The sequence below is a fragment of the Chiloscyllium plagiosum genome, unplaced genomic scaffold (assembly GCF_037043375.1).
Source record: "Chiloscyllium plagiosum isolate Xiang-an unplaced genomic scaffold, Cpla_swu_hap1 HiC_scaffold_13, whole genome shotgun sequence".
Classification (NCBI taxonomy): Eukaryota; Metazoa; Chordata; class Chondrichthyes; order Orectolobiformes; family Hemiscylliidae; genus Chiloscyllium; species Chiloscyllium plagiosum.
The window spans coordinates 31,414,490-31,435,153 of record NW_028270151.1 but is presented as its reverse complement, the minus strand read 5'-3'; the positions used below and the strand labels follow the sequence as shown (position 1 = coordinate 31,435,153).

Sequence of the window (20,664 nt, the reverse complement as noted above, 5' to 3'; positions counted from 1 at the left end):
ACGGTTGTCTCTGAAGCATTGTAGTCAAGATTAGAGTGGTGCTGGAAAAGCACAGCAGGTCAGGCAGCATCCGAGGAGCAGGAAAATCAACATTTCGGGCAAAAGCCCTTCAATCCTGATGAAAGGCTTTTGCCCGAAATGTTGATTTTCCTGCTCCTTGGATGCTGCCTGACCTGCTGTGCTTTTCCAGCACCACTCTAATCTTGACTCTGAAGTATTGTAGCCCAACTTACCCAGAAAGTACAGTTTTGAGATGTATCATCAATCATTCTTTCAAAAGAAGAAATAGATTTCATTATGAACTGATGTAAAGGGCTTTCTTTTCACAAATGAAAGAGAATAGCTGGGCAACTTGATCTTTGTGAACTTTCCTCCAACACATCTTATTCTTAGAAGGTTTCTCTCCATTCCAACAAGGTAAAACAAGCTCTCCAAATTAGTCACTGTTCAAAACAGCAGTAGACGGGGCCTACAGCAAGGCAAGCAATTATCACCAGTAATGGTATTTACATGAAGCTTTGTTAGCAAAGAATTTCCAATGTCCACAGCGAGCTTTCAAAGATCTATTTGAAAGAAACCAATACAGACTTTTCCACAAAAAAACTTGAAATAAATCCATTTTCCACTACTATTTAAAACCTCCAAACAATATTAAATATCAATCCAACACTACACTAACAATAAATGTGAGTTAAACATTCAACCTTGTATTGTAGCACATTTACGTTGTTAGAAGCAATATACTTTCATATGTAAGCACTTACTCTTACAAACAAGTTCCCCATGGTAACACATTAGCCAACCTGATTCAACTGGCCAAATAGTTGACCCCCGTTTCTCCTTTCGTACAAATTGTTATAACTGTTTGAAATTTGGCATTCCTACATGAGCCCTGTGAGATGTAAAAAAAAATATCTTCAGCGAGCTGTCTTTCTTTACAACTACATTCAAGACTTATATTAGTTACACTCCCCAAAATGCCTTCCAGTTCCTGTAGTACCCACCAGCTGTGGAAGGCCTCAAGTATACAAGAATGCAGGCAGCAAAACCATGGCCACTATGGTGAGACCCAGGAGGAAACTAATGAGGTCTTGTGACTTGCCTACCAGGTGACCAGACATCAGGGATGTGTAAAAATGGAGCTGATTCCATTTGTAAGTATAGTTTTTATGTAACATGGAAACTGATAAAATGCTTCTTGGTATTTCAAAGGCCCTTCAAGTATTCCTACTGCACCATAAAAAGATTTCAGAGGACCTCAGCAGCACATCTGTTAAAAAGATAAACGTATGAGAATAACTTGTAGGATCACACAGCTATCAGTAACAGCAATGTTGTTTTCACGCCTATTGTAATGCTATTTGACCATGTCAGCTGGGAGAGTTGAAATGCAACAGTCAGTCAAGTCTGATGTTTTTTGCAGTAGTTCTGTTAAAATGAGAGGAAACACAAGATTCAGAGATAATCTTAAATTTCTGGTTCAAAAGAAGTCTCATTGTTTCAGTCAAATTAGAAGGTGTTGAAAAAAGAATTTATCAATCCTGTAATTTAGCAACAATTTAGCAATACTGTAGTAGTCTGGGAGCTGGAAACCACTTTGTCAGATGATGGTGAATGGAGCTTTACGCTTGTAATTTTCCACACACCAGGTTAAGTATTTTGCCAGATTACAGAGGAACCTCGATTATCCGGCATTCAATTATCCAAATTTTGGATTATCCAAACAAGATCGCAAGATCCCGACGCTTGGCTAAACTGTGTTATCCGGCATTCGATTATCTGAACAAAATACTCCCATGTGTGTCGTTCAGATCATCGAGTTTTCCGTGTACATAGAGGGAGGGTCACTCTGATAATCAGCCATGATTTTTGACACATCTTCAGGGGAGAGTTTAATGCAAGTTGAAGCAGATGAGTGGTACTAGATCAAAAATATACAAGTTATTTCCTCCTGTTTCAACAAATGTCACAAAACATGAAGGCTACAAGGATTTCTGAATCTACTTATAATCATAAATGGGGAAATCCTGATTTGTGGTTTTCACAATCACAGTATTTCTGCAGGTCTTGGCAACAATATAGAAGATAAGATTTTGTTCCTTTACAATTGTAGTTTTCCTTCAGTGATCCATGGTAAAAGATCACTTCATTGAAAATTTGTTTCCCATATCCTATTTCAGAGTATGGTTAATATTTTCCTATTTTGACTAGCACATAATTGAGAGATCAATTATAAGTAATTGTGTTATTTTCATTTAATGCCATGACAGAGATCAGTTTTATTTTGGCTATTTTGCTCTTCATGTTTTGAACAGATATTCAACACTAGTTTTTTGAAATAAGTTAGTGATTCTTGAGTGTTAGCTAGCATAAAGCAAAATTATTTCCTTACTATGGTTTGTTTTATTTGCACAGTTTTCAACTTCATTCTGTTTCCTTTTGGAGTCTTTGTAGGTTATGAATGAATCAGCCTTTCATTTTACAATTAATCTTGCAGTCAATATGTACATTGACATTGCTCATACAACCAATGCTTGCATTAGATCAATGTGCAGCATTGTGTTCAGTTTGTTTACTGACTAATTTGTATAATAAAACCCAATCACTTCAAGTGAAATAAAGATGACAAGCATATCATCTTTAAGTAATTTGTTATCAATAATTTGAGGGAATTCCTTATAATAATCCCCAAATTACAATTATATCTAAGCTTACTCAACCTTGAACAAAGCACATAAATGAACTGCATAATATTCCATAATAATTTGATCATCCAAATCCAGCTTGGTGGTGCAGCAGAACTCAAATCAATAGAGTTAATTCCCTTGCGACATTTTAGTTAACCAGCTAATCAGATTCTTCCAGAATATTGATTAATTTGTAAGATCTGTTGCTATTAAGCATTTATGAGGTTAATTTTCTAGATGAATGCTTTTGCGAGATTGTAGATCAATTGTTTTACAAATCACAGTATTTAAATTCAAGTTACTTACCCATCTACTCTTCAAACCTTTTTAATGACTTTTATGTTTTAAAGCATTGTGCCCTCTTTTAATAAATTATACAGAATTTTTCCTTGAGTGATGAAGTGCATTACCCACAGTTCAATGTCTCTAAGCCCAGAGTGCCCGAAGAGATAAACATTTCCCACAGTTAACAATTCTTTACAGTCTCAATCTCCAGAAATTTCCTATATTTTACAAAATCAGTAGACTGCTTGATCTGCTCATCTATGTTCTGTATTTATTTAATTATTTGCAGTGCTAATTAGTTTATCTTTAATATGGATTTGTAATTCATCTTCTCTGCATAGAACTTCATCTGCTACTATCTAGCCACTCCGCTAACATGACAATGTACTTTTGAAGCTCTACACTGTTCTGATCACAATTCTCAATAATTGCCCATTTTTGTATCATCTGTAAACTTCAAAATTGTCTCCTAGAACATCAAGATCTAGACAAAGAATATACATCTGGAAAAGCAAGGGTGCCAATACCATTCCATGGAGAACTCCACTACAAACCTTCCTCCATCCCAACAACTTCCATTGATCATTACCCTCTGTTTCCTGTCACTCAGTCAATTTTGTATCCACATTGTTCTGCTCCCTTTTGTTCTACAAGCTGTAATTCTTCTCACAAGTCAGTTGTGTAGCTCTGTATCAAATGCCTTCTGAAAGATCATGTACATTGCATCAACAGCATTACCCTCAACAACCCTTTCTGTTACCTCTGCAAATAACTTTCAGCAAGCTAGTTAAATACAATTTCCCTTTTAAAAACCAATGCTGATTCTTCCTAAGCAACCAGCAACCTATCTTTTAATGTGACTACTAATCCCCCAATCCTGAATAATTGTTTCTAGAAGTTTCACTATCACTGAATTTTTGAACAAAGTTGTAATGTTTGTGCTTCTGTCTTCCTTTGGGTCAAAAAAAGATTGAAAAATTATGGCTCATGCCCCTGCAATTTCCAGTCTTATTTTCTTGAATGTCCTTGGATGCACATCATCTGGTTTCAGTGCCTTGTGAACTTTAAGTACCAACTGTCTAACCAATACTTCTCTTTACCAATTTTCAATCCTTCTCATGACAGAGTTTCCTCCTTTGTCACCATAGCTGAGTAGCATCAACTCCATGGTAAAGACAGATGCAAAATATTAATTTAATACCACAGCCACGCCCCATACTTCCATGTATAAATTCCCATTTTGGTCAGTAATCAGTCTCCTCCGTTTATCATTCTTATATATCTACTTACCTACAGAAGACTTTGAGACTTCCCTTTACGTTGACTACCAGTCTTTTATCATAATCCCTCATTGCTTCTATAATATGTGTTTTCACCTCCCCTCTGAACCTTCAGTATTCCTCTTCATTCTCAATTGTATTTTCTAACACCTATCATAAGCATACTTTTACTTTATCTTAATTGCTATCTCCCTTTTCATCCAGGGATGCCTAACCGTTCCTTTATACCTTGACTCTGCCCAAACTACTTTTTTAAAGGTGCCTATTGTTTAGCTACAGTTTTTCTCACCCGCCCTTTTGTTGTAACATATCCAGCCCAGCTCCCTTCTTGCCTTCGTGAAGTCAGCTTTCCCTAAGTTATTTATCATACTCTGGCTGGCCAGTTGCTCCTTTTTTACGGTCATCCCAAACATTACAATACAATGATCACTGTCTCCTAAATGTCTCTCAACGACCATCGATCTCCTGTCTCATTTCCAGGGACCAGGTCCAACAATGCTTGTGTTCTTGTTGGACTCAACACATACTGTTGTAAAAGATTTTCCTAAACACAATCTGGGAATGTTTGCTCCCCTCTGCCCTTTACACTATTGGCCCAGTCTACATTTGGATAAGGACATTTCTCCATTATTTAATGTTTGCATCTTTCTGTAATTTCCTTGGAGATTTGTTCTTCTACGTTCTTTCGACTAATTTGTGGTCTATAAATTTAATGAATAACTTCATTTCACTCTTTTTGTTCCTCTAGCCAAGATAATTCTGTCCTTGAACCCTCTGGACATCCTCTTTCTCCAGCATTGTAATGCTCTTCTTAACTAATACACTATTCCTGCATATTTCCTTCTTTCCCTATCTTTTCTGAAAGATTTGTATCTAGAGAGTCCTGCCCTTCATTGAGCTAGATCTATGTTAGCATCTCAATATTATAATTCCATATGGCAATCTTGCCTTTTACCCTTCAGTCTTATTCACTGTATTCCATTCCATTCACATACAAGCACAGTAGCCCTGATATAGACCTCATTATTTTCTCCCTTACTCCAACACAAAGACAGGTAGGAAAGTAAATTGTAAAGAGAACATAAGGATGCTACAAAGAGTTAATTGAATGTACATGATTCTGGCAAAATGGAGTACAATCTGGAAAAATCCAAAATGTCTACTATTGTCTAAATGGAAGAGATTGCAGAGTTCTGAGGTGCAGGGGGAATCCTACTATATTAATCACAAAGGGTTTGAATGCAGTTACAGCAAATAGTTAAGAAAATTAAAATAATGTTTTCATTTATTTCTAAGGAATTGGATAATAAAATGAGCAGGATACGCAAGGCAGTGTTGAGTCAATATCGTGCACAGTATGGACCTCCTATTTACGGAAAGATGCCAATGTTTTGTAAACAGTCCAGAAAGGGATTACTAGGCTAATACACAGAATAGTATGTCTTGTGAGGAAAGTTTGGACAAGCTAATCTTGCATCTACTGAGATGTGAGAGAATAAAAGGTGGCTTGTTTGAAACATGAAAAATTCTGACAAGGTAAATGTGATTTTTCCTGTAACAGGAAAATCTAAATCTATGGGTTGTTGTTTAAAAATAAGGGGTCACTCATTTAAAACAGAGCTGAGATGAAATATTTTCTCAGAGAGTTGTGAATCTTTGGAAATTTCTGCCTCAAGTGGACTAATCAGATCAGCCACAATATTAATGATTGGCAGAATAGGTTCAAGGGTACTCTTCTGCTCCTGTTATCTACATTTTTATACTTCGTTTTTATCTCTCAACTTCTCTCTGCTCCTTTCTTTGCATAACTAATATGGTAATAGCTTGTATTTGAAATTCATCACTTCATTTGATTCAGTGTTTCCACCATTCCCATTTACCTGCGCTTTTCTAAATTCTTTCTTCACATCTCTTTCGATCGAGAGATGAAAGGTGATTGGAGAGAATGATTGAGTAATGGAAAGCTTTAGAAACACTGGATTGAATTTTTATGTCCCAGTGGATTTCATTAACAGAAGCAGGATGGCACAGAATTTCATGCCACCAGCCAATGTACTATTTTCTGGAATTCTGGATCATTTTCCTAGAGCTAGGATGGTGTGGGTCAGGAGTCAGGATAGTGCTGTTGGGAGTGTATACCGTTGAGACTGTTTGAAGGTCTATTGAGGAATATTGTCAGAAGCCAATGGCCAATTTTCAAGTTGCCCTCCAGGCACCCAGTGGCCATCCCTATCTGCCTAACTTCAGCTGCAGCCACAAGCAGCTGACTACTCCACAATAGTGACTGGCTACTCATCTATTTTTATTTTAAACTCCAAAGTGTCGAAAGAGGGAATCTCAAAATAGATGCACCCTCTCTCTTTTCCTTAGCTGAAAAGGCAGCCTTATTCTTCTTCAGAAGTGGAGAGACTTACTGTTTGTCTTCCAGCGTAAATAACTTGTCTGCTACACTTAACTAGTGAACTCTGGCCACAATGGTTGATTTAGGAAAAGTCACACCCAAGGAACTCTTTCCCCCACAATGCAGACTTCCAACTGTGATTTAACCCTAACAAGGGGAACCTGAAACCCATAGAATTCTTCCCATAGAAAGAAGTAAGTGAGAGGTGGAGATCATGTCTGTCTCAGTCCTACACAAGACCTATCCAACTAATCCCACTCTCCTTTGCCTATTTTCCTTGCAAGGATCCATCCAATCCCCTTTAGAAATTACTATTGAATCTTCCTCCACCATCACAACTTGTGCCAAGTTGCATTGATTGAAGTAAGCAACGTATTACATCTGAATTTAGTCAAAATTACCTTGTGTAACTTGGTGTTTTTGACCATAAAATAATATGGTTCAGGCAAATGGCAAGCTCACAACTGACAAAAATAGATATGATTTGGAGATGCCGGTGTCGGACTGGGGTGTACAAGGTTAAAAACCACACAACACCAGGTTATAGTCCAACAGGTTTAATTGGAAGTACACTAGCTTTCGGAGCGACGTTCCTTCATCAAGTGATTGTCCTGGTGACAAAAATAGATGATTTCTACCACAAGTCCAACTTGAATTCTGCCTTTCCAGTACAATGAAGGTTTGGAGGTAAGGTGATTGACAATTGACAACATACTAACTTATGACTCAAAAGCATAAAGAATTCTGGAAAAAGAACTTTGCAGATTGATCTTTAAGCATGGATATTTGGTACAATGTAAAACTGAATTATCTGAATGGAGGAAGAATGGGGAGTAGGTAAGCAAATTAAATGTGATTTCACACTTAATCCCGATGTATCTCTTTGCATATTGAGTGTTGCTTTTGCAGTTTTTTTTAATTATTGTCTAGATTATCCTGTCTCCTGACCCGTGAGAATGGGGTTCAGTAGAGAAATCAACCAAAGTACTGTTAAACATCAGAAACTCGGTAGCATTCAAGAAATTTCTTTTGCATTCATAAAGATAATGTTCTAAACAGTTAATAACATTTCAATTATGCATTTCTTTTATAGGACAAGCATGAAGTTGAGATTGAAGGTTTGCAGCCAAACACACAATATCTGCTGCAAATGCAGGCAGTGGCTAACTGGGGACAAAAACGCTTAAAGAGCAGCAAAACTTTGCTCATTTTTAATACCCCTTCCACAGGTAAGAGCAATGAAACCATGTCTGTTATTGATAACACTTATTGGGGAGAGAACTGAATCCTTTCTGTTTCTCTCTAATGCTTCTAATACAGCTGGAACAGATATTAAAAGTGAGTCTCAGAAAGTATTGTCTATTTTCCAATCTCCTCCTCTGTGGGAAAATACATCTTTATTCAGCTCTGCTCCAGCTTAATCATAGATGGAGTGGCCGAGACCAGAATCTGAAGAAGGGCTACACCCGAAACATCAACTTCTCCACCTCCTGATGCGGCCTGCCTTGCTGTGTTCTTCCAGCCTTCTGCCTGTCTACCAGAATCTCACTCGCATACTAACTTATGGACAGAAATACATGTTTTTCCACTGGGTAGTGCAGTAGTACTCCACAGGGTCACAAAATGCTACAAAGTTTGGGACCACAAAACCACCCCTCTTCCTTCCTGATATATTTCATGCCTGCCAATAATAGCTGTTTTAGTTACTGAGTGACTGAAAGTGAACTTGACCAATTCCACATCTCTTCATAGATATATACAGATATTTATAAAACACAGGTTCACAACACCTTTATTGGTTTGAAGCAAACAGCTTATGTCCTATTACCTAATCTTTAACTTGGCAGAGCCAGAATATATAATTGTAGTGTAAACATTTTGGACTTGATGAATATGTAATCACATCAGTGACCTGTAATTGTTGCAGCATTCAGCAACTGAAGTATGAGAAGGTTTTGAATCTGAAACATCTGGTTTAAGTGTGAGGTATGGAGGGTGAACCCAAGAAAGGGGAATTTGGCCAAGAAAGTACAAAGAGATTTTGAACTGTGTCATGTTTTCTGATCTATTATACGGGTCAAACGTTTATGTCTGGGAGTCCTGTAAATATGCTGTGTGGGGGATGGGGAGAGATGATGTTTAAAATAACTCTGAACAATGCTTGAAATGCAAGCCATTTTCTAACAGTTGCAACATTTTATTTAAATATTTCAAATGCCTGCACAAATCAATGTTTGGGAGAGGAGAATGGGAAGAATTTGCTTTTGATTAGTGTTCCTTTATCTAGACATCCAAACAAATCATGGTAGTGCTTCAGATGCGGTGTCCAATGAGCTTCCACCTCTTGATGAGATATTTGACATTCAAAGTCTGGAGGCAGCAGTCCCCTATTTCCATGGTAACCAGTTACAAGTTAAAGTACATTGGAAGAAAGCAAAAGAAGGTATGATAGTCAACAAAGTTTTCACTGTAATGTATTTGTGTAATCTAGTCCTCGGAAGCAGAAATTGTATTTGTTTGAATATAACTTAACTCAGTTTGTTTTTCTATTTTATATGTGAAACATTAGAAACAGATAGTAATATTCACTTTAATTGGAATTTAATAAATAGTTGCATCTAAATTTATGAAACAAAGCAGCCATGATCTCAGACGTTTTATAGCTGAGAGGTAGTTTAGTTTTGTACAAAGATATATAGATATGTTAGAGTCCCATCGCATTCCTACACTTGGTAATTGTGAATCATTTTCAAAAAGTCCTAATGTTAAAATTTGACCTTCTAATCACATGGCTCTATAATCAATCGTCTACCTACTGGATCTGCCATCCCATTTTTCTCGTGTTGTGCTTTACAACTATTAGCGAGACAGGAGCAGAGATTTTATAAAGTTCTACCTAAATAATGTTATAGATTAGGACAGAGGATTCTGAGTGGTGCTGCAAATTCATAATAATGCCAATGGTGGAATTATACAATAAATTGATAGATCTGGAATTCATACTGTTTAATTTATCTATGCTGTGTCTTTCCACTTAATTTGTAGCTATGCTTAGCACAATAACAATTCCAAATGGCTTCTGCTGACTGCCTTTTGGAAAATATCTGTCTTTCTGGGGCTGGGTGATGATCTCAGAGATTGGGGATTTGAGGACATGTTGCTTGCTGTTGGGTTTCAATCTCTGATAATCTTTAAACTTCATTTCATAAGATGATATTTCATTCAAAATATTTTTTTATGTTCAGTTATAGTGCAGGAAATGTGAATGACGGACTGAAATTTCCCAGGTTAGAGGAAAGTTTTTTTGTTCACTGTTGAGGACACAATGTCAGGGCTGTGAAAAGTCTGTATAATGTAAGGCAAGTGCTTTGCAGATCAGGCAGGGATCTCCAAGTGTAATATGGTTGTATTGGGGATTCAAGGGCAGCACAATTTTTGAACCAGAAGTAATCAAGTTAGTGCCATTGTTGAAATTGTCTGGTGTGTTGTTTTTGGTTATTCAATAATAATTCTCCATGTAGAATCCACCTAACAAAGATAATTGGTGGTGCTTTTGGTGTGTATATTAGTTTATTGAACCAACCAAACTTCCAGGTCAATGTGTAAAACATTACAAAATCACAATAAATTCAATTTGATAGTCTAACCTGATCGACACGTTCTTTTACTGTGTTTTGTTTTCAGTATGTTAGATGGATCATAGCCAAGGTTTTCAATTTTATCACTGAGTAGCACACAATTCTCCATCTGGTCCCAATCACATCCTGATTCTTGGTGGTATTCTATTCAAGAAGTGAAACAGCAATACCAAAATATTTTTTTAAACTTTTTTTTAACCTGAGGTCTGCAGTTAACTTACGATCTTCCCTGCCATGCAGATTGAATATGATAAACTCTGGTACCATAAACCACAAAAAGAGTAATAATTTTGCATTTGCTGTGCCTGTGAATCAGGTCATGTGGTGGAGCATACATGGGTAATTTTCACCTGCAAAAGTCAATGCATCCTATCCAATTTGCAATTATTCAGTTTCTAAATCCCCAAGTTGCACTTCAATTAGTCCATTACAGGTACCTCCACATCTGATTACCGATTTGTAAAATTCACCTGTATAGCTAAAAGATTTAGTTTGGAATTTTAGGATAAACTGCTATCCTGAATCAGGAATGAAACATAGGCAATAGTTGCTGAAGATGGGTATTTACCATTGGGAATCTTGTTTGCCTTCAAATTCATGAAAATCAAATTAACAAATGTTATAATGTTCTTCTGCAGTGTCAAGAGGTTAAAAATCCTGCCAGTTTGTGTACACTCTTAGCTCATTTTAGTGAATTGGACTCTAAAGTGATATTACCACAGGAATCAGTTTTAATATCAAAAGAGGGTTTGAAATGAATAATGTTTCATGCTTCCTCTTTTGTTTCAGTGCAGTGTGGCTTCCAGAGTGCATCAGTGCAGATGTGGTAAGGAATGTCAACATTCAGATTGGCAGTTTAATTCTTGACAGTTCATTTAAAGAAAAAGGTGGTGAGGCCACCCAGGTAGAATCGCATTCCTTGAGGTTTGCCCTTGTGTGAAGCCACACTTTTAAAAAAATTTACTGTGCATTTTTTAAAAACTTGTTATTTGAATTATTTTAATGCCAATGGACAAAAGTGTTCCCTTACATAAACAGATCAGGTGGAAAGTGAAGTAGGTCGTATTGCATGTCAGCACGAACAGCTCAATATACTAGTTGGTGAACAGAGTGCTGTGTGCAATTAGCTGTGTAAGCTATTTATCATCCTATTCTGGTAACCACCTGAGACCACATTAAAAAGAACAGAACAAGCTGGTTGTAAATATTTGCAACGATGTGTCTGTAATGTAATTATTTTTCCTTTGTTCCACCAGAAAGTCTTAAGGATCACAATCTCTACCTATTAACATGGGTACCAGAATCCTGTGCCAAGAACAATTCACAAATACAGCGACATGCAACTGTAAAGGTTAGAAATGAATCTGCTTAGATTCTAAGTAATGTAAAAACAGATTGTATGACATTTTTAAAAAATATATTTATTCAAATAAATGTTCTTATTAAAACCACATTGTCTCATCAGTACTTAACTTCATATTAAATGAGTTAGATTTGCAACATCAATCTCCACATACTTCATTTGTTACAAAAACATTTTTAGAACCAAATAACATTTCAAAATGAATCTTGTGTCTTATGTAGTTTCTGATTGGCTTAATTATGTATTTTACATTGATTTAAACATGTTTATTTTGTACCAGAGAAAACAAAACATTCATTTATGATTACAACAGGAAATTTTGAAAACATAATGGGAAGTACTTTCCCACTTTAAGACTAAGTACAGAAGTGGAAAGTTCAGAATAGGGAATCCACAGCCTATTAAAATACGAATGTCTGTTGGATCTTCTAGCAATCAGACAGCTGCAGTCAGAGGTCAGCAGCTGCAGAACCTGATAGTAGCACAACAGAGACCGTGGCTACTGCTGATACAACACTGTCGTGGACTGTCAGGATGGAGGAACAACATGAAAGTCAAGTGTTGTTTGCAGTGTGGAGGCCACTGGGAGAATGGCAAAGGAGTGGTCAGATGGGCAGATGGGCTGGTGCTTGGTGGCCACTGACCTGCCCCAAGTAGGATCCCTTGAATGTGTACAGATGAATGAAGGTTGAACGCCAACTCCACCTCCAACACACACACACACACACACAAACTAATAACCTACTTTCACTGGTTCACCAGACTGATAGGCTAGCTCTTTCTCACCCCACATACCCCAGTGCTGAAATAATTGTAGATCAGGTGGGATAAGGTCCTTAAGTTAATTTAGCAGTTTATGTCGATGGATCTTGGGCTTTCCCACCCAGAACTTAATTTGGGCAAAGTCTAGAGATGATGAGATTCTCATGCACCATATCCTGAATAATTGTTCACTTCCACCTCTAGTCCTGATGCCTTTCAAGCATGAAAGATTCTGTCCATCATTTGTGAAGAGAGAAACAATGTGAATGTAATTTATAAAAATGTTCTATCTGGACAGAGTACTGCATTTGATTAGATTAGATTACTTACAGTGTGGAAACAGGCCCTTCAGCCCAACAAGTCCACACCGACCCACCGAAGCGCAACCCACCCAGACCCATTCCCCTACATTTACCCCTTCTCCTAACACTACTGAAAGAATTTCTGAAACATACAGCATGACTTTGGCCAATATACTAAATAATAATGTCCTTTGATTCCTTTAGTCAATGTTCACTGACATGTTGCCTGCTAAATAAAACTGAGGCTAGAATAGTTCAGGATCTGGATTTATGCCATTTTGATTTCCATTTCTCCCCATTACACAGGCTTGACTGAGAGTTCAGAACAATAAAAACATTAGCTCAACAATGCATCTTTTTCACAAGTGAAGTGAATTGTTAATTTTGCTTGATTGACAGTTTCAAGATTTCTAATACGTTGTTATTTCTTCGGTCGTTTTTGTTAATGTCTGAGTTTATTTGAACCAAGTTAATAGGTGTGAAGTATTTAAAGCTTCAGTTATTGATACCTTAATGATCTAATTGAAGCTTTTATGGATTGTCCAAAGAGCCATTTGTTTTCTCAACAGGAGTTTTGTGAATTAGTGCTTTTTGTTTTTGCTGAGAAGAGTGCACACGGCATTGTTATATAGCTCACTGGTTCTGTTCATAGTGGAGGGTGGTTGATGTGGTTCCACTTTTCAAGAAGGATGGTAGACATGAACCAGAATATTTCAGACCTGTGAGTCTCACAACAGTAGTAGGGGAACTATTGGTGAGAATTCTGAAGGAGAGAATTAATATCTACTTGGAAAGGCCTGGGTTAATTAGAGATAGTCAGCAGGGAGATCACGTCTAACAAATTTGTTAGAATGTTTCAAAAATTTGATCAAGTGTGTGGTTGAGGGAAGTTCAGTTGATGTAGTTTATATGGATTTTAGCAAAGTTTTTGACATGAGAGACTGACTGAGAAATTTAAAGCACATGAAATTCATGAAAACTTGGTGTGATGGATCAGAAACTGAGGTCATAATACAAAGGGTAATAGTAGAAGGCTGTTTGAGTGACTGGAGCCTGGTGTCCGGCAATGTAATACAAGGATCGGTACTGGGACCCTTATTGTTTGTTAAATAGATGGGAATATGAAGCAAGTTTGGAAATGACATCAAGATTGATAGAGTGGTTAATAGTGAAGAGATGGTTGTACGATACAGGAAGATATAGATAGTTGGTCAATTGGACAGACCAGGGGCAGATGGTATTTAACCCTAATAAATGTGAGGTGATGCAGTTTGGAAGAAGAAATAAGATGAGGGAGTGTTTAATGAATGGCAGGACACTGGATAGCCTATAGGAACAGAAGGATCTTGGAGTAATTATTCACAGATCCTTGAAATCGTCAAAGCATATGAATAGGATAGTTAAGAAGGCATGTGGGACACTTGCTTTCATCAGTCATGGCATAGAATATAAGAGCGAAGAGGCATTTTTGGAGTCATACAGAACATTAGTTAGGCCTCAGATGGAGCACTATGTGCAGTTTGGTCACCTCACTGCAGGAAGGATTGTGTTAGCACTAGAGGAGGTACAGAGGAGGTTCACCAGGATGGAGCAATTGAGCTATAAGCAGAAGCTAGATAGGATTGTATTGTTTTCTTTATAGCAGAGAAAGCTGTAGGGGAAACATGACTGAGGTGAATAAGATTATGAGGGTTATGGATAGGGTGAGTCGGGAGCAGCTGTTCCCTTCGGTTGAGGGGTTAATCGCAAGGGGCCATAGTTTTAGGATAAGGGCCAGGAGAAAAAAACTTTTTCACTCAGAGGATGGTGGGAGTCTGGGAAGGTAGTGGAGACTAGAAATTTTACTACCTTTAAAATATATTTGGATGAGCACTTGAAATATCATAACATTCAAGGAAATGGGACAAATGCAGGCAATTGGAATTGGCGTGTCTTTAGTGATAGTTACTGTCAGTGCATATTTGATGGGCCTAAGGGTCTTTCAGCGCTGTATGACTCTCTGACTCCGTGACTTGCTTGCATATGAATTGTGAAAGTTGTGAATACACTTGTGATAATGAGTATAATTTTCTTTCAGCACTTTAACTAAAAGTTACTTTACGCATGATTTGGAGGAGCCAGTATTGGACTGAGGTGGATGAAGTTAAAAATCACACAACATCAGGTTATAGTCCAACAGGTTTATTTGGAAGCACTTCTTCAGGTGATGGAGAAGCAACGCTTCGAAAACTAGTGCTTCCAGATAAACCAGTTGGACTCTAACCTGATGTTGTGTGCTTTTTAACTTTTACTTTACAAAGCATCTTCAGCCAATGTAGAAATAGACGAAGTAAAATCTATTTTAGTTGTGGTTTTCCCATGTAGAGTATTGTGACTGACCCTTCAATAAATTCCAGTACAAATGTTTAGTTGGACTTCAATCAATCCCTATTTGTCTCATCTAGTTGACCTTCTCTTTCTTTTCCCCTGAATGTTTTGCCTATGAATCAAGGTGTAATATTTCTTCTGAAGACAAGTATCATTAAATGTCAATCTATTTGACAGATTGCATCAAGGGAAAAAAGTCCCTTGAATTATGAGGGTTCTCATAATTTATTGGCAGAAATGTGGGAAACACCAGAATTTTTAGAAAAATAGTAGTTAATTTTGCTTTGCAGTGTTTTGAACGTTGTGTAGGGGTAGTTCCTGGTTGGATATTTATCAAAAGCATTGGCTTTTTCATGATTTACAATGAAACTGCAGGCAGTAATGTTACTCATATAATATGTTTGAAGTTGGCATCTGTTTATAATAAAGTACAGATGAGCTGCCTGTTCGTTGAAACCTATCATACAACACGATTTAACAAACATGGGATAAGCATCAATCATTCTCATGCTGACAGAGGAGTTAGCGATCTGGTGAAGTAAATTATTTAGTAATGCAGGTCACTGGCTTCAATGTTAAGTGAAAAATGCCACTTTTTCCAATTGTATTCTTCAGCCACATATACAGGCAAACTGCTATATTGTTTTTGAGGTTGAGGAGGTAGCATGTATGTTATTGGTCCCATCGAGCTTCTAAATAATATTAACAGTCTGCTGAGATAAGGAAAACATTGAGTAGAATCCTGTAAGGGCCTAGACAATGTGGGCTGTGATCAAAAATGTGGCAGATTCACACGAGAGGTCCAGCGAGGTCTATTTTGACATCAGGAGCAACTCACTGCATCTTTTATACAATTGCTGGATGTCAAGGCAAGATTCTTATGAGGAGGGTATGTGCTGCCTATTGAGGAGGATTGTTGCTCATTGATAACCGTATTAACTACACATCACACCTCACTAATATATCTAATCCACAGAGCAAAGTAGATATATTGAACTGTTCAGATGGAAGTTAGAGCATGGACCTGGCCACTTCAGTTCATTGCTCCAAAGAACCTCAATGTTGGACACAAGGCAAGAATATCTCGGAGAATGACCCATGGCCAGGTGCATCGCACTTCCACGGGCATTGGCATCTGATGTTTGCCAGCCTGTAGTCATTCTTTTGGCATGTCTCCAATCTACTTAAAGTATACTTCTGCACTTCAATGCTGCACCTCAGGAAATAATGGCAACTACCATTGCAATACTGTGGCAAGGGCACTGTGCACTCAGGTTACACAGCCAAATCATCATCTGGACCAGACTGCATATCTGGGCTCTTGGCTGTTATAGTGCTCATTCACTTTGAGCCTATCTGGATGCCCACAGCATACTGGCATGGATTGCCTTAATGCCTTGCCTTTTCTCTGCTTTTATGCTTTGCCTTCTCAGCCAGAGATGCCAGAGAGTCAAGTCAACAGAGGTAGCTTTCAGTCGTGGGTTCTGGCACAGTAAGCCAAGGGCAGACCTCCAGTTAGTTAGCTGCTTGGAACTGTCAAAGTCAGGATGCTCTCAGTTAAGGGGTGACAAGCTGACTGTCAGGGCAGTTCACCACCCCTCTTGACTCTTTCCTGCCTACTGTGGACTGCTTTTCCCTCCTGGAAGGAGAGACAAGTATTAAGGCAAATGGAAAATGGTAGAACAGATGTTTTGGTGCAAATGGTGGGGTGGGGGTCACATGCAAGTGAATAGGCAGTACAAGAAGGTGTCAGTGTTTGAAGTGAGTGAGAGTCAGTTGGCAAATATTGCAGGCAGTTGTGAGAGTGGTAGATCATGTGCCTTGGTGAGAGGTTGATACAGTTCCAAAAATTGAGTGAGTGTGAGGTATTGAAGAGAAGATGGTGGTACTTACACGAGAAGAATGCAGAAGGACATTGACCCACTTACATTGCTGGGCATTCCTCCAGACAGCAGAGACTGCACTGACCTGGGTGACAACCTCAGACTACGCTGGCATGGTTTGGTGTCATGACCTCCATTGACATCCTTTTGAGAGAAGGACATCCCACCTCTGCACCAATTTATCAAATGGGACCCCCTTGCTTTTGCCCACAAAGCGGGATGCCAAGCTTTAGTTGTCTGCTACATCTGTCACAAGTGGTGCTGGGCAGCTCAGTAGACAAAGTGCCTGTCCAGGTGCACATTAACCTTCTGAAGATGGTGCTGCTACCAGGGTTGTTGGTAATTTGTGTTTTTTTTAATTCATTCATGGGACTTGGGCATCGTTGGCTGGTCAGCATTTATTGCCTGTCCCTAGCTGCTCCTGAAATGAGTGGCTTACTAAACCATTTCAGAGGGCAGTTGAGAGTCCATCATCTTGCTATGGGTTTGGAGTCATGTGTAGACAGACCAGATGATGGCAGGTTTTCATTAGTGAACCTGATGGGTTTTTCTGACAATTGACAGTAGTTTCATGGCCACCAGATCCTTAATTCCTGATTTTTTAAAAACATTTAATTCAAATTCCATTATCTGCCATGGTGGGATTTGAACCTGGGTCCCTAGAGCATTAGCTGAGTTTCCTGGTCTGGCAATAATACCACTAGGCCATCACCTGCCTCATTTGTGAATGAGAACAGTCCATGGTAAGGTGGGATTAGAATCTGATGAGGGGCATGCCATAGATGTGGTTAGGTAGTTAATGAGGCAAGTTGGACAAGATTGAGTCAAAATCCTGCAACTAACAGCATTGTAGGTTCACCTACAGCAGTCCAAGAAGGTAGCTCACCATCACCTTCTCAAGGGCAACTAGGGACAGACAGTAAAATGTTGGCCAGCCAACAATGCCCACATTCTGTAAGTGAAAGAAAAGATACAGTGAGCCACCCTGTCGGGTGAGAATCCTTCCAAAAAAACTTGATGAAATGGACACTTAGCCAAAAGAACTTAAGATTTAGCCCCACAAGAAACACTTATTTAAAAAACACCGCAATGACTTCATCTTGCCATGACCCTGCAAAACAATTGCCTTCATTGCTCAGACCTTTGAGTATAGGAGTTGGGACATCATGTTGAGATTGTGCAGGACTTTGGTGAGGCCACTTCTGGAGTATTGTGTGTATTTCTGGTCGCTTTGTTATGGGAAGGTGGAGAGGGTTGAGAAAAGATTTACCAGGATGTTGCTGGGAATGGAAGGTTATAAAAATAGGCTGGGTTTTTTTTCATTGGAGCAGAGAAATTTGAGAGCTGACCTTTATAGAGGTTTATAAAATCATCTTTTTGCTGCGCTTTTCCAGCAACACATTTTTCAGCTCTTTACAAAATCATGATAAACACATACAAGGTGAATAACAAGGGTCTTTTCTCCAGAGTGGGGCGACATATTTTTAAAGTGAGAGAAGATTTTAAAAGGCTATATGGGGTAACTTTTTTTAACACATAGAGTAGTTCATGTGTGAAATGAACTGCCAGAGGAAGTGCTGAAAATGTGTTGCTGGAAAAGCGCAGCAGGTCAGGCAGCATCCAAGGAACAGGAGAATCGACGTTTCGGGCATAAGCCCTTCTTCAGGCATTTTCAGCTCTGATCTCCAGCATCTGCAGCCCTCACTTTCTCTGCCAGAGGAAGTGGCAGATGCAAGTGCAGATGGAGTATTTAAAAGATATTTTGATAAGTAAATGAATAGGAAAGGTTTGGAGGGATATGGGCCAAATTAAGGTAAGTAGAACTAGTTTAATTTGGGAACATGGTCGGTGTAGACTAATTGGACTGAATTGTCTATTTCCATGCTGTAAGGTACCATGAAGATATATTCAGCACCCTCATCTAACTCGTCAGTATTTATTGAAGACATGTTTCAAACTCTGCCCCAAGTTAAAGGGAGTCTATCCATTGGCAGTCAACTCATCATACCAAACTTTCAGCTACTTGCTTTCTTCTCCCTGACCTGCAAAAGCATTTTTCAGCCATTCTTGTTTTTTTTTAAAAAAGCTGAACTTTTAATTCACATCACTTCCATTTCATAAGGGAGTTGCTGAATGGAGCACCAGTAGTTATTGAAATAAGCACACACTGCAGTTTATGACAAGGTCAATGTTAGATATTATCAGTTGGAACAATCCTGAGAATAGGGAACAACGTTAGTGTAAGTGGTCTAGTAGATTTTGAGGGCCAGAAAATTGATCAGTGATGAAGGAAAATGTTGATAGTTCTAATTGTCATTGCCGATGTGACAATCACAACATGCACAATCGATAAAAGAAACTTATTGTGTGAAGTTAAAAGTGCAGAACTTCGGCTTATATATCATTTTAATGTATGTGATTCATTAAGAATCTTGGGAAAGCCAATATGAGATTAGCAAAGTAAGAATGCACTTCAGTAAAAATTACCTAAAGGATCAGTACTTGGACCCCAACTATTCATAATAGAACAGCACAGCACAGGAACAGACCATGATGCCATTCTAGACTAATTCCATCTGACTGAACATGGTCCATACCCCTCTATTCCCTGCCTGTCCATGTATTTGTCTAAATGCCTCTTAAACCTTACTAAGGTATCTGCTTCTACTGCCTCCCCTGGTAGTGCATTCCAGGCACTTAACACCCTCTGTGTTTAGAAAAAAACTTTCCTTGCATATTTCCTTTAAACTCTCCCCCTCTCATTCTAAACGTATGCCTCTTTGTAGTTGAAATTTCCACCCTGGGAAAATACTATCCACCCTATCCATGTCTCTCAATTTCATATACCTGTACATTTATTAGGTCACCCTCTCAGCCTTTGACATTCCAGCAAAAACAATCCAATCTCTCCTTTTAGCTAATACATTCTAAGCCAGGCAACATTCTGCTAAACCTCTTTTTCACCCTGTTAGAAGTCTCACATCCTTCCTTTCATGTGGCAACTAGAACCACGCACAAAATTCCAAATGAAACCTAACTAAAGTCTGATGCAGTTGCAACATGACTTGTCAAATTTTATACTGAGTACCCTGACCAATTAAGGCAAGCATACCTTATGCCTTCTTTACCACCTTATCCATTTGTGTTGCCAATTTCAAGGAGCTATGGAGTTGCACCCCAAGATCCTGCCATATATCAGTGCTCCCAAGGGTCCTGCCATTTACTGTATACTTTTTTCTTAGTGAGTTTTGAGAAGATTTGTAGCTCAGGTTGAGGTCCTGAATGTAGGTTTGCTTTGCTGAGCTGGAAGGTTCATTTTCAGACGTTTTGTCACCATACTGGGTAACATCTTCAGTGAGCCTCCGGATGAAACATTGCTGATGATTCCTGCTTTCTATTTATATTTTGGGTTTCTTTGGGTTGGTAGTGTCATTTCCTGCAGTGATGTCATTTCCTGTGGTGATGTCATGGCCCATGGTGATGTCCTTTCCTGTTCTTTGTCTCAGGGGGTGGTAAATCGGGTCCAAGTCAATGTGTTTGTTGATAGAGTTCCAGTTGGAATGCTATGCTTCTAGGAATTCTCCAGGATACATGAACATCTACTAGCCACAAAACAACATGACCCTCTCTCACTAATATCCTTACATACAGATGAGGAAGGACACCACTTCAACTGGGACAACGCATCCATCCTAG

General features: G+C 38.5%; 1 protein-coding gene across 1 annotated transcript in view; it reads left to right on the top strand.

Annotated features, from left to right (window-relative positions):
- The window catches only part of LOC122556060 (anosmin-1), a 154,128-nt gene that overhangs the window by 122,222 nt on the left and 11,242 nt on the right, over positions 1-20,664 (top strand). The window contains exons 8-10 of the mRNA XM_043702467.2: positions 7,747-7,882; positions 8,941-9,096; positions 11,548-11,642. Coding sequence (XP_043558402.1) covers positions 7,747-7,882; positions 8,941-9,096; positions 11,548-11,642 — 387 coding nt within the window. The remainder of the gene's footprint in view (positions 1-7,746; positions 7,883-8,940; positions 9,097-11,547; positions 11,643-20,664) is intronic.